The 13,914-nt window shown below is 44.0% G+C and overlaps 2 protein-coding genes across 3 annotated transcripts; one reads left to right on the plus strand and one right to left on the minus strand.

The window, feature by feature from the left end:
- Positions 1-272: 272 nt before the first annotated feature.
- Positions 273-7,653, minus strand: UNC50 (unc-50 inner nuclear membrane RNA binding protein). 2 transcript variants are annotated; one of them, XM_035114620.2, is made up of 6 exons: positions 7,402-7,653; positions 4,907-5,190; positions 3,616-3,736; positions 2,687-2,826; positions 1,370-1,471; positions 273-429 (listed from the first exon to the last, which is right to left on the minus strand). In XM_035114620.2, exons 2-6 carry the CDS (start codon positions 5,184-5,186, stop codon positions 293-295), a joined length of 780 nt encoding a protein of 259 aa, XP_034970511.1. In that variant the 5' UTR covers positions 5,187-5,190; positions 7,402-7,653; the 3' UTR covers positions 273-292. The 2 variants fall into 2 exon arrangements, with proteins under 2 accessions (XP_034970511.1, XP_034970510.1); XM_035114619.2 differs by lacking the exon at positions 7,402-7,653 and having other exon boundaries at positions 4,907-7,395.
- Positions 7,654-8,216: 563 nt separating this feature from the next.
- LOC118084739 (cytochrome c oxidase assembly factor 5) lies at positions 8,217-13,722 on the plus strand. Its single transcript, XM_035114612.2, has 3 exons — positions 8,217-8,467; positions 9,207-9,290; positions 12,333-13,722. The coding sequence occupies exons 1-3, from the start codon at positions 8,366-8,368 to the stop codon at positions 12,372-12,374; spliced, it is 228 nt and encodes a 75-aa protein (XP_034970503.1). The 5' UTR covers positions 8,217-8,365; the 3' UTR covers positions 12,375-13,722.
- The last annotated feature ends 192 nt before the right edge of the window (positions 13,723-13,914 follow it).

Genomic DNA, 13,914 nt, shown 5'->3' on the forward strand with positions numbered 1-13,914 from the left:
TTTGTTAACAAAGCTGTTTACAAATAGCAAAGTCAATGCCTTTTCAATGTTGCACACAGTTCTTAAAAAATATTTATTACAGTAATGTACAACGTTTCCATTAGGAAGGGACCGCAAGAGAATACAGAATCACTATAAGTCTGCAGTTGTAAATACATTTTTTAAAAACCAAAACTTTGTACACACTGATCTACAGTGAAGAAGTTATTTACAGTAATTTACAGGAGCATCTCACCTTTGCTGACAGTGGTACAAGAGGCAAGAACAAACAATCCATTATAAAGGCTGCAGTTTATTTCACTCTGTACGTGTAGAAAACACAAAGCATTTTTGTGAAATTCCATCCCATCGCTAATGAAACCACATAGAGCAGGATGAGAAGTGCAAACGGGTAGAGAAGGATGACGGTGTTCTTCAGGAACGGCAATGCTGAAAGTAGGAGAGAGTTTCTTTCAAAAGTGGGAAAGCATGCGATTTTTCTGAAGGTACCAATGACAAGGAACACCACAATCATCTTAATATTGACAGTCCTCAACAAAAAATACACGCCTAAAATAACTTCTGTTTCTAGTAAATGCATGTCCCTCTCATCCTTTACAGGAAAAAAAAAACTTGAATCGGGTGGCTAAGATGTGGCCTTCCCCGATGTCATTGGATTATTAACTCCCAACATCCCCAGTCAGCATAGACAGAGGATGAAAAGAGCTGTAGTCCTGCAAGATATAAGGCACAGCCACATGTCCTCCTGCCATTCTTTAACTTTGCACAACTGGCCCTGTGGTGCTTCGACCTTGTTTCTTGAGCAACAGCAACTACCCTCCAAGTATGCTGCATCACAAAACCATGTTTAAAATTGAAAGTCCAGAATTTCACTGCCCAACTGATACTGCCAACTCTATCCCAGGCAGCAATAGCAAACTCGCTCTCCCCATATGGGTTCTGCACCATGCACACGAAAAACAGGGTGGAGAAAGGCAGGTTTCTAGAATGCAAAAAATACTAAGGAAATACCCTAAGGGGAAAACCTTCCCCCCCCCCAAAAAAACCAGAAGGCTGACTTCACACATTCTCACCCACAGGGACAAAAGCATGCATAGCTGTAAAGCCAGTATAGCTTCTGTTAGCTCCACATTTGCAAGCGCAGTACTTTGACAAAGGGATGTAGAGTCACGTGGCAGGTCAATTAAAGCCACTACATATTACACATCATTTCAAGTAAGGATGCTGTGCAGAGCTTGTAGAGTTGCTGTCAGAGTGAGCCCTCCCCTGATGCTTATCATAAAGTTTACTCCTACTGAAACAGGGATTTAGCAAGAAAGACTGGGAAGAAGGCACTATTCTTGTTGCTAACAAAGTTTTCCATACTTACCACTGTACCCTAGAAATGTTACGTAGATGTAATAACCAATTGCAGTCAGCCAGAAAGTATTCCCAACGAAATAGCCAATAAATGAATTCAATAAAATTACGTCTGCAAGAGAGAAAATGGAAGTTTCTTAACCCAGTGAACTTCTGCTCACTGAAGGTCCCCAAAAGGTATCATTGGGGTGTTGCCTCCAGCAGGATACAGAAACAGGATGGAGCTCACTGTGGAAAAGCTACAGGACACTTTAGAGAAGGTCCATGGAGCTCTTCAGCTGCTGGCTGATCCAAAGCGAGGTGCTGGCCAAGTCCTTTAACAGGCTAACTTTGCCTGAAGCCACCTCCAAATTCACATAAGCAGGGCTTAGGCACTTGTCTGCCTGCCCTCAGAGGAGGCAACTGTGAACACACCAAAAGGGCCAGGTCAAAGAGCAACTGCCTCAGCAGAAAACATCATGTGGCCATCTTCCCATTCCTCCCAGACCAGCACAGAGCATGGATGTGAGGGAACCTAATCCGGAAGATTCAGGGGGGGGGGGAAGCCCGGTTGTGGTACTAAATGTGCCCCAGAGAAGCGGACACGGAGCAATAGATTCAAACTACAAGAAAGAAGATTCCACCTAAACATTAGGAAGAACTTCCTGACAGTAAGAGCTGTTCGGCAGTGGAATTTGCTACCAAGGAGTGTAGTGGAGTCTCCTTCTTTGGAGGTCTTTAAGCAGAGGCTTGACAGGCATATGTCAAGAACGCTTTGATGGTGTTTCCTGCTTGGCAAGGGGTTGGACTGGATGGCCCTTGTGGTCTCTTCCAACTCTATGATTCTATGAAGCAGTGTGCCAGGTTCTCGCTGTCAGACTCTCGCTGTCAGAAAAGAAGGGGCAGAAAAACACCCAGCCACCAGGCTAGATTGAAGCAGCTCAGAGAGATGGCATTCCAACTGAGTTAGCAGGGAGCAGTCTCTGAGAAGTTCGTGTCCCCCCCCCCCATGCACTTTGTGAATAACACCCCCGACTAGCCCAGGAAATAGGGGAAGGAAAGGGAGGGAGAAAACAGAAATGAAAAAGAAAACCCTTCCCTTACAAAAAAAACCAAGAGGCAGCGACGGGCCAGGAACAGAGCCCAGCCCGTAGATAACCTCTTGGTCTGGAAGGTAGGGGGTGCCTCCTCCAGAAGAAGAAGAAAATTGCAGGATTTTGCCTCTCTGATCCTGCAGAAGCCATCATCGCTATAGGGTGTGGCGCCCCCCAGGATCCTCCAGGTGAACTACAGTGTCAGCACAAAGCAAGAAAAGGCAAAAAAGTCAGGGAAGGGAAGGTTTACTTACAATGGATGAAGAACAGCTGTATGAAATGTAAGATGACGAGAAGTGGATAAAAAGCATTCAAATGAACATCAAAGGCATATCCCCACTCTACGTCAGAGTCTCTGTTCGGGTGCTTTGTCAAGTACTTATTGGAGATGAACCTTGGGGAGCGGGGGCGGGGAGAGAATTCGGAACAGGCATGTTAAAAAAATAGTATGCAAACTTTGACAGTTTCAACTTTTCGGCGAAATTACAGCCTAGAAAAATTAATCCTTGCTATTTTCCATTTGTCATATTCTGAAGAACTTGCATCAGAACACAAATGCATTTATGGACTTACAGGGCTCTGGTAAGGATTACTGAAAAAACTAGAACATAGGAAATGTTTCTGATTCCCTAGAAGCCAGCTAAACAAATGTACATGCCATAAGAAGACTGCGGAACCAGGGCAAGAGGGGAAAGGTTCTTCCCCTATCCTATAACTGATGCAATATGGCCTGGTATATACTAACTCTGAATGTACTGTCCTAGTAATTCAGTAGTCCTGGTCCCTTGCACATTTTCTCTCTCGCTGCAATGCACAAATATTTTAAAGATGAAAATGTTGATTAACATGGCAGCCAATTTAACAGCTGCAGTGAGTGGTTTTCCATCTCCATGGCTACCTTCAGAAACATACTCTGATGTTTAAGTACATAACCGCCCAGCATATATACTTATACATTAAATATTTTCTTTTTGCCAGATTTTGAACCAAAACCTTCTGCTGGAACAGCACTACACATCTAGCCCAGAGATGAGAAACATGTCTACTTAAACCCTTCTTCCTTACAAGTAGACAAGCTTAGGGCTGTAGCTGAAGGTTCCAGCAATCATATTCTATACTGCAAGATTCAAACATGTAAAAAAAAACCACATCTAGCTCTACTCAGGTTGTTTTAAAGACTTACCACATGAAAGTTGCAATTAGAAGGCCAACTCCTACGCAGTCTATAAAGATGACCCAGAGCAGCAGCTTTATCATTTCAACAAAGCCCAAGCCCAACACAAAGCCAAATCCTATGGTGGATACTGAAGGAGGAAGACGAACAGCGGAGACAGAGGATTAAACAATACCCGTTTGCTCTCAGATTTTCTTTCACTTAATTTTCTGGAACAGTACTTGCAGCATGTTTAGTGCTGTGCTGTTTAAGGCTTACAGTGTAAAATTGTTGAGTATATGCATACAACTAGAATTTGCAAGAGTAAAATGTGTGGGCTGAGTTCACTACATGAACACAAATAAAGCAAGAAATGGGCAACTGTGTGATCTCTGGCACATGTTTGTGTAGGGTGTGGGAGAACAACACAAATAAAGTTAAACCTTTCTGTTCATAAAAAAAAGCCAATCACGCATTGTTGCACAGTGCAGAAATAAACAAATCCACAATGTAAGTTCTCAGATGGCAGAATTTCTGCCTGCCTCATAATTTTGCCAGGGTAATTGGATTTTTATCACTTAGGGCAGGCATAGGCAAACTCGGCCCTCTAGATGTTTTGGGACTACAACTTCCATCACCCCTAGCTAACAGGACCAGTGGTCAGGGATGATGCGAGTTGTAGTCCCAAAACATCTGGAGGGCCATGTCTGCCTATGCCTGACTTAGGGCTTGTCATTCTTTGTGACATGCCAGGGATCACATAACTGAGAATTTTAATACCATGCAATGCACAGAACAGATTTGCTGTGGACTGCAGGATGAAGTAACTGAAGCCAAAATAAAATAATTCCTCCCCCCTTCTAGTAGCACCTTAGAGACCAACTAAGTTTGTCACTGATATGAGCTTTCATGTGCATGAACTTCTGAAGAAGTGCGCATGCACACGAAAGCTCATACCAATGACAAACTTAGTTGGTCTCTAAGGTGCTACTGGAAGAATTTATTTTTATTTTTGCTTCGACTATGCCAGACCAACACGGCTACCTACCTGTAACTGTAGCCAAAATGTAAGGGAATCCTTACCAGTGTGGATGTGGCAGGTATTGCAACCATAGTTTATTCACTGCTCATTTTTTTCATGGATGAGGCGCAAGAGGGAATGTGTAGGAACATATATTCCCCACTGAATGAAATTGTATAAGCATGAATTTTACACAGAAAAAGCTACAGCAGTACAAATGATGTATTTTTTTTCTGGAGCAAGCCCATCTCTGCTCAACTATTCCCTGTACGGTATTCAATAAATTTCTCAGGCACTCACCGCATAGCCAGATACTCAGCAACACAAGGAAAGCCGGGTCATCTCTTGCCCACTGGTCTTTTGTTTGTTTCCTGTAATGGAAGTTCCTGTACACTTTCTGTGGTGAAGTGAATAGATACAGCATCTGCCACAGAGCAAACTCAAAGTCCATATGCCGAAAGTGAAGGAGTCTCCTCAAGTATTTGTAGCGCTTGAACCCTGCTGTGTGCCTGGCTGCCTCCCTAGAGTTTAAAGAGCCGTTGTCATGATCTAGGGAATTAAGAGATGTGGTAGGCAACATCTTGCTGAAAGGGAAAGAAAAGAGACCCATGGATTTAAAAAGCAAAGCAAAACAAAACAGAGGTGGAAGTTATCGCATATTAGGTTACAATCCTTAAACACACATATCGCAGAGTGAACATCAAGGAACAAATTGGGGATTGCTGCCAAATAAACATAGATAATTTTGCCATAAAGCACATCACAGGCAAGGTGAGCCTTTGTAATACCACCAGCTGAGTAATAATAATAATAATAATAATGGGGGAAAACTTCCAATGGAGGTCTTTTGAGGCTCTACTGCAGACATGGTCCCTTGGAATCTAGTGGATCTTACTGCCCTCTGAGCAGGCTTAGAATGACACGCCCTTGTTACATGACCCCACTTTGTTCTTTACCGTACCTGAAAACAATGCAATGTAACTGTGTGATGCAATGTCTTAACAGTGGACACAGCTCATATCAAGTTCAAGATCTGTCAGTAACTGCGCAAACTTGGGCACCTGCAATCTCCTTTGCTCTTTTAGAAGAGCAAGGACATGGATGCAATCATAACCATATTCCTTCCTTCCTTAGTCCCAGAGGGCTTCGCGAGCACATCATTCAACACTTGACAACTGCATATAAAGCTCAATCCTACTCTTTTCTACCCACAATAGGCTAAAAGTCTGTTCAGAATAGAGGAGGTATCAATGTAGCTAGTTATGGTGGTATAGCAGTGGATGAAGAAAGTTGGCAGAAGCAAGCAGAAGGAAACGGAACAGGTGAGCAGAGCTGGGATGAGCAACTGTCCTTCAACAATCTGCACAACTACTACAGAGCTTGCTTTCAAGTAATGCTGCAATCACAGAACAACCATCGGCACCAACTGGATATCCAAGTAGAGATACTTAAGATCACAGACTGTTTTCTTAAATTCACTTTGTCCTGTTGCCATTGTTAACAGCTTGACTCTGTGGCTGTTGCATACATGCAAGCAGTGGTGCTGTCACAGGGCAGGACTTCAGAGCAGATGTTCAGGGCTTCATCCAGCAGAGTGAGCCAGAGAGCCTCCAAATGCATCAGGGCTGGCTTATCACATTTTGAAATATATGATACAGTACACACCATCATTTAAAGATAACCTTCCTCCTTTGTGGAAGTCCTGACTATTCTCCTTTTAGGCTTTCCCTTCCATTCAATGCTCTTCCACACAAATAAATTCCCTCCACACACAAAAACTGGGGTGGAGTCTTTCTTCCCACCATCTAGGCCTAGTTCAGATGCAGCAAGAACCCCGCAGCTCATTGTTGCAGCCACAAGCCTTAGTCTTGCATATTCCCAGTTGACCTTTGCCTATGATTAGAAATGTATGTTTCTGGTATCAAACATATTTTCCATCTCACTGAAAATGAGGCCTTTAAGCAAGGACCAGATCCTGCACCATGACTTCACGAAACACCCATAAAGGCTCCACCAACAAGCTTTACAAGTTTGTTAACAAAGGATTAAAAATCAGTCTCCGCCATATGCATTTCTCAAATGCCAAGCAACTCTAGTGCTTGAGAGTTTGAAATGAACAAGGATGAAAGTTCCAGCATCATGCTGGAAAGGGGGGGAAATGCAAACAAGTAACAAGCTAGCTACTATCCCCTCCCCCCACCCCAATGACTTACAATACAAGATTCCCAAATGGCCAGTGAGAATTGGGAATGGAGAAAGCACAGTGGACATGGATGTGGAAAGAAAGTGAGCCAGTCAAGGAGACTGGAGAGGTAATAAAGAGCAGCGAACGAAGGTTTGCAAAGGCGAAGAAAAATGTATTATTTATACCCCGCCCATCTGGCTGGTTACAGAACAGAAATAGGTAAGAAAAGACATAACAGCCGGTATTTTGAGAATATGTCACCCAGCCAGCTGACTGGGTGCGGTTTTTTTTAGAGTGGATAAAGTCAGGGGAAAGGCAGCTGGTCACTTTTAGCAAAAACCCAACGAGTTTCAAGCAGCCTGTCCCACCCCACCCCACCCCACCTGGTGTGTCAGTGGCTAAGTGGGTATGGATCATTTCACACGACCTCAAGTGCCTCCTCGTTAACCCTGGCTCGACACGGGTGTAGGGGGTGCGTGTGCATGCGGGGAGCAGGTGCTGCTGAGGGAGGGGCCAGAAGGAGGGCGCCCGCAGCCCCTGCCGCCTCGAGCGCGGACTCAGAAGGGACGCGGAACCTAAGCGTTCCAGAACCCCGAGCGAAAGAACTCACGGAACGTTCTGTGGCCGCTTCCGCCACGCGCAAAACTGCGGCTCCCGGCCCCTACGTCCTGCGTCCCTCACGCGACGACGCTGCGGGGGGGGCAGGGAGCGGAAGGTAGAGGGGCGCGCTCCCCTCCTCCCCACCCTCCAACAGGAGCGCCTTCTGCCGCCTATCAGCCACCGCCACTGCCAACTCACAGCAGCTGATCTGCGTGTTTTGCTCAGGAACTTCCGGCAAAAGGGACCCCCCCCCCCAAGGCGCAGGCGCGCCGAGGACACCGCGAGCTGCCTCGGCGAGCCGAGGTGTATGACGGGTAGCCCCCGCCCAAACCGGATGGTGGAGAGGACGACGGTTAGATGGCGGTTGCGCACACAAATCTTTAGCAAAAAAAAAAGTGTAGAGTATCCCCTCATTTTATTTACATTCTGTGCTTGAACAATTTCTTTCCCCTTTTAAACGAAGCAATGGTTGGGCAGGATGTTCTCAAGGACAGATGGATCATGGATAGTTTCGTTGAGAATCCTTCCAACCCTGACGTTCTATGCTTCTCCCTTCTTCCTTACAAATGGTAGCAGCAAAGACACGAGTCGCTGCCGCAAACATATCACCTTCGACCAAAGAGGAGATGTGACCTTTAGTAGAAGAGAAGCTTCGTCCTTTTGCTGCTGCTGCTTTTTTTGAGTGAGCATGCCACTGGTAAATCACCTCTACACTTTTTTTTTAAAAAAAGGGCAGCTCTATTAAATGTACTTGTATATGTAAAAAAAAAAAGCCTCCTCGGAGGGGAAACAGGAAGTGACGTATAGTTCCCTGCGACCTTTCAGTAACTCCCTGCGCAGGGGAGAAGGGTCGGCCAAGATGGCGGCCGCCACCGCTGCTAGGGCTGCGGTGGGCAGAGGCTGGGGCTGCTGAAGGCGCCGCCGGTCGAGAGGCAACACCGAAAAGCGGCGCCAGGCGGAAACCGGCCGCCACGATGCCCAAGTACTACGAGGAGAAAGAGAAGGATTTCCGCGCGTGCGCAGGGGTGCGCGAGGACCTGAGGGATTGCCTGTTGGAGAGCGACTGTGTGATCCAGGTACATACCCTCCAACATTTCTCCGATGGAAATAGGGACACCTTGGGCCACAAGAAATATAAATAAATAAATATTATTTATAGCCCACTTATCTAACTGGGTTGCCCCTGCCACTCTGGGCAGCTATATAAAAACATCACGACTTAAAATGTCTTCTAAAGCCTTTAAATGGTTGTGTAATTACTTATCTCCTTGGCTCTTGGGTTGCATAGCTGCAGGGCTTTTTTCCCCCCAGCCGGAAATCACCAGAATTGAGTTCTGGCACCTCTCAGGTGGACACCGTTGACATTATAAGAGAACAAGGGAGGTGTTCATTGTGAGTTACGGCATCCCTTTTTCAAAAAGAGAGAGAGAGAAAAGCACCGCATAGCTCCATACTCTCCAACATTTCTCTGATGGAAATAGGGGATTCCTAAGGAACAGTGGGGTGTTCTGGGATCGAATCAAAAACCAGGAAGGCATCTGTAAATCCCTGGAAAATAGGGGCACTTGGAGAGTCTGCAGGTAGCAAATGGCTTCAGAGACTGGCCTGCCGTTAATTCAGATGAGATTGGGAAAATTGGTTGTAAAACTCTTGTTGCCAGGGGAAATACCCCATTTCTTGCTGGCTTTCAATGTGCTGTGAAGAAGACCTTTTAATCAGGTTGCAACCTGCCTTGGGAATATTTTATGTTTGATACAGCTTGTGTGCCTGCTGAATAAATATGCTGGCTGCTCACTTTAATATCTTTCATGACAGGAAGGGAAAAGTCCCAAAGTATGCTTGAAGGAAGGCCATTGCAAAGGATTACTAGTTTCATTTTTTGAATGCAAAAGATCATTGGTGAGTAGGTGAATTGTACTGCAGATTGTGGTCACGTTTAAAAATATGTACTGTAGTATGTTACATATAAGACACAATTGAAATATTTTTAATTGTTACGGGTTTGTTGGGGGCCAAATTCCCCTAAATTCCTGGGTGTCAGATCCTCCCCATAATTTCTGGATGTAGTAAAAGTTAGAAATTAAGAGTTTGATTAAACTTTGCCAAAAACAGAAACCCCGTGGATTTAGTTATGCTAACAAGCCAAGCCAGCTCTGCAGAGCTAACTGGATGGGCCATCAGCAGGAGGCAAAGGCTGTGATGGCCCATCAAGAAAACCATCAGAGGGCAAGACAGCCAGGCAAGGGGATTGGGACCCCTTCTCTGCTGGGTGCTAGTGGGCAGAGGCAAAAGCCAGCTTTAGGGTTTCAATGTCGAATGACTAGGCTGTGGAGAGGTCCTTGGAGTTTTGCCCCTCCATCTCACTGCCAACAGCCTCTATGTGAGCTGGGGATATGACAGGCTGTAAGAGACACAGAGGGTGGCTTTTGCTCACCTTTGAATCCAGTGCTGCCCTTAAGGCGGAAGCCAGGCCCTCGTAGGATGTGAGTGCTCTGCAGTCCCTTCATTTAGGTGCAATTTGTAAAAGGTAAAGGTAAAGGACCCCTGACAGTTAAGTCCAGTCGCGAACGACTCTGGGGTTGCTGCGCTCATCTTGCTTTACTGGCCGAGGGAGCAGACGTTTGTCCACAGACAGCTTTTCCAGGTCATGTGGCCAGCATGACTAAGCCGCTTCTGGCGAAACCAGAGCAGCGCACGGAAACGCCATTTACCTTCCTGCCTATTTATATACTTGCACTTTGATGTGCTTTCGAACTGCTAGGTTGGCAGGAGCTGGGACAGAGCAATGGAAGCTCACCCCGTTGCGGGGATTCGAACCGCCGACCTTCCGATCAGCAAGCCCTAGGCTCAGTGGTTTAGACCACAGTGCCACCCGCGTCCCAAGTTGTATATATGTGCAAATAAAACCATATATTAAAAAAAGCAGAGTCTTTGTTGTGCCTCATTGTCCCAAAAGGGAACGCAGACCCAGGTAAGCGCACCTGCAGCCCCTGGAATATTGCACCACTTGTGGAGATCGGAGTGGTGTTGTAACAATATCAGTGGTGTTACAAATTTGTTATTCTTGCAAGTGTTGCTTTTGTTTTATTTACAGTAGCATTACTGTTCCACTGATCATGAAAGGTAACAGCTAAAATAAAAGCCATGGGATATATAGTGTGACAGTTTAGGTAAATATTAGGTTAAAATATACAGAAATTTATTGAGGAAAAGTTAACCATATTTTAAAATAAATAAAAGAAGCATGATGTCCTGGCCCTCACTGCCAGAAGAAGAATATGAACTCCTAGTTCAGTTTCTGCCAAAGATTTTAACACATGAATCAAATTGGTACATAGGTAAGGCACAGGTTGAAGATGCAGCAGGTACTTAAGAGGTATAGACACATCGTAACGCTCAAGTTAAGACATTGATCCAACAACCAACATGCCCCCTGTATCTTCTTTTTGAAGAGCAAAGCAGGGACAGCTCTTAGCGTAGCAGCCAGCCAGAGTCCAGGGACTGGGCAAGCATCCAGGCACTCTTTTGAATGGGTTGGGTGTGCAATATTTGTTTGCATAGGTGCTGGCATCTCCACGTCCTTGGAAACAGGGTTGACATGGATGTCAGCTCAGCATCCAATTTACTCTCAGTCATCCGCCTAGGAGGTGGCAGCTCTACACTGACTGCTTAGTAACTTTTTATACTACAGTATAAGCCAAAACATTCTTGTCGTAGCTTGAACTTCTTGCCTGGCTGCCTGGGCTCATATTCCAATGATATAAATCATTTCACTGGCCTGCATTTGGAATGTCTTAATTGGAGACTAGTTCAACACCATAGGAATTGATCTGCACTGCCTGTCAAGTTTCTGTGCTATAAAGAAATTACCCAGAGTTTTGAAGCTGGGTGTTGTTAGTATGTTGAAGACACTCAGCTGTTTATTTCTTTCAGCGTCCATGAGTGGTAGTCTTGGCCCTAAATTCAGCAGTGTCTGGATATTATGGGATAGTAGGTGAGGCTAAACAAATGTAAGTGAAATCCAGACAAGATGGGGGTGATGCTGGTGGGCAAACCCAGTGCTTTTGGGAGAATTAGTATTTATATCTTCTTTGAATGCACATTGCACTGAAGCATCTTCAGAGCCTTAGAGTTCTGGAAAAACAGGTAGCATCAGTGACAAGGTGTGCCTTTTATCAAGTGCATCTGTTGTGCAGCTGACTCATTTTACAGCAGGGAAGCCTCACCATGCTAACTTGTGCTTTCATATGTTTGAGGATTGACTGCTGTGAATGTTTTAATACAGTATGGAACTTCACTTGAAGATTGTTTGAAAACTGCAGCTGATGCATATTGCCACAGCCTGTTATCTGATGGATATGTGGGGACTGGTATGAACATATCCAGTACGCGCTGCTGTTTTTCTAAGAAACAACACACATTATATATACCTCCTCTCTCTAATCCCCGTTTCCAGTTAAGATCTTTTTATCAGCACCTGCTTCCTTCATCTTCATTATATGTGGTGAAATTAATTATCAACAGCTAGTGTAGTTACCTCAATTGCAGTGACTTCCTGCGGCTGGTGAGACTAGTTCCTCCTTCCTTATGGCCTTAAAAAGGGATACAATATGTACTTAATTGGGGTGGCTTTGGAGGTTGACATGATGGTTGTCCAATGGAAATCCCTATTATTATTATTATTATTATTATTTTATTATTATTATTTATTTTACTGCTGAGCTTATTGTTTTCATTGTGTTCATTGTATTTGGCGGGTTTTTAATTGCATTCCTATCTTAAATCTGGGAATGGTGGCATATAACAATTTAAAATAAACTAAGGGTCATAACTTTTTAATGGTTCTGTCTCTAGCACCTTTTTGTAAGGCATCAATAAAACTGGTAGTTGTAGTATTAGAGTGTTAATGGTTGTAATATAAAACTTGTTTCTTCCTAAAAGCTGGATAACAGAGCAAGATTCAGAGGAAGAAAGGGATACTGAGAGGAAGAAAGGGATACTGAAGCCTCTCCATTACGAAGCAGGAAGCAAGGGCAATCTTGGATGCACTGACACCTTGAGATTAAAGACTGGAGTAAAGAAATTACCTTCTGCATTTCTCTAAACTCTGTTTTACTTCTATGGAACTTCTGAGTACTGAATGCCTGAAGCTGCTAAATGCTAGAACTACTACAGTGAAAATAAAGTCTGGACATTTGTGGTGATCACATTTTAAATAAAATATATTGCATCTTCATAAGCACTTTAGAGTCCTTCCCCTGAAATGCTTCATTTTGGAATTACTTCCTCTTGGGGTTCAATACGTTTTGTTTCCCAAGTTATAAAGTATTCTTGTACTAGTATTTCTTATTAGTATTCTGCAGTGATACAGAAGTTGTCAGCCAGCTTGTTCACATAAGGGATAGGTATTCTGATCTAGGAAGGGATATCTAGTTGTGGAACCAGTGTGATAACCATGCTGCAATGCATTATTACAAGGGGCTGCCTCTGAAAACAGTTTGGAAACTTCAATTGGTGCAGAATTCAGCAGCCAGGTTGCTCAGTGGGACAAGATGGTTTGAGCATATAATACAAATCCTGGCACAAATAATTAGTTTCTGGGCCCAAAGCAAAGTGCTGGTTTTGATCTATAAAGCCTTAAACAACTCAGGACCTCAGTATCTCAAGGACTGCCTCTCCCTATATAAACCTACCAGACCGTGCAATCCTCATCTGAGGCCCTTCATGTCTCGCTTCCATGAGAGGTCTGAAGGGTAGCAACATGAGAACAGGCCTTTTCTGCAGTGCCTCCCCATTTGTTGAATGATTTCCCCAGGGTGGCGAAAATACTCCTCTTCACCAAGGCCTTTGACTGTTTAAACAGACTATGGGCTTTTAAATGTGTTTGGGGGTGGTTATTGGGGTTTTAATTTTTGTTATTATGTTTTGTGTTTTTATACTGTGATCTTTGGATGAAGGTTGGTGTATAAATTTAATAAATAATAATTATGCTCAACCAAGCCAAGTCCTGTGGAACTAGCTGTATCTTTGCAGATGGGGATGTGTATTTGCATGCAGACTCCTAGAAATAATATCACCAAAGAAACTGCCAAGATTTGGATGTGGACTGTTATGACTGTATGTAGTCTAATTTGATTTCTGCCTCACAGAGCATAGAAGTAACTGCAAGCCTGCACATTCCAAATATCATCTGGTATTATTCCATTGGCAATAGCTTCAGAACTAGGACATTTTGATGTTGCTTTTTAAATTTTCCCTTTTCAGTCAAGCATGCTTCCATTATGTATTGGAATTGAAGATCACAATTCTTTTACTATCTGTCTTGAACACAGTTACTGTGTTCAGCAAAGAACTCCAACATCATTCTTGGTACCTTGATGGCTAACACATTTGTGGTGATGTGAGCTTTATTTTAAAAATGTATGTCCAAGGTGACATACGAATACATTAAAATGATAAAAGGTTCATCATAAGGTGCATGAACATTGTGTTCAGCAAGCTTTCTAACACAAATACTCTTTTG

The sequence above is a fragment of the Zootoca vivipara genome, chromosome 4 (genome assembly GCF_963506605.1).
Source record: "Zootoca vivipara chromosome 4, rZooViv1.1, whole genome shotgun sequence".
In the NCBI taxonomy this organism is placed as follows: domain Eukaryota; kingdom Metazoa; phylum Chordata; class Lepidosauria; order Squamata; family Lacertidae; genus Zootoca; species Zootoca vivipara.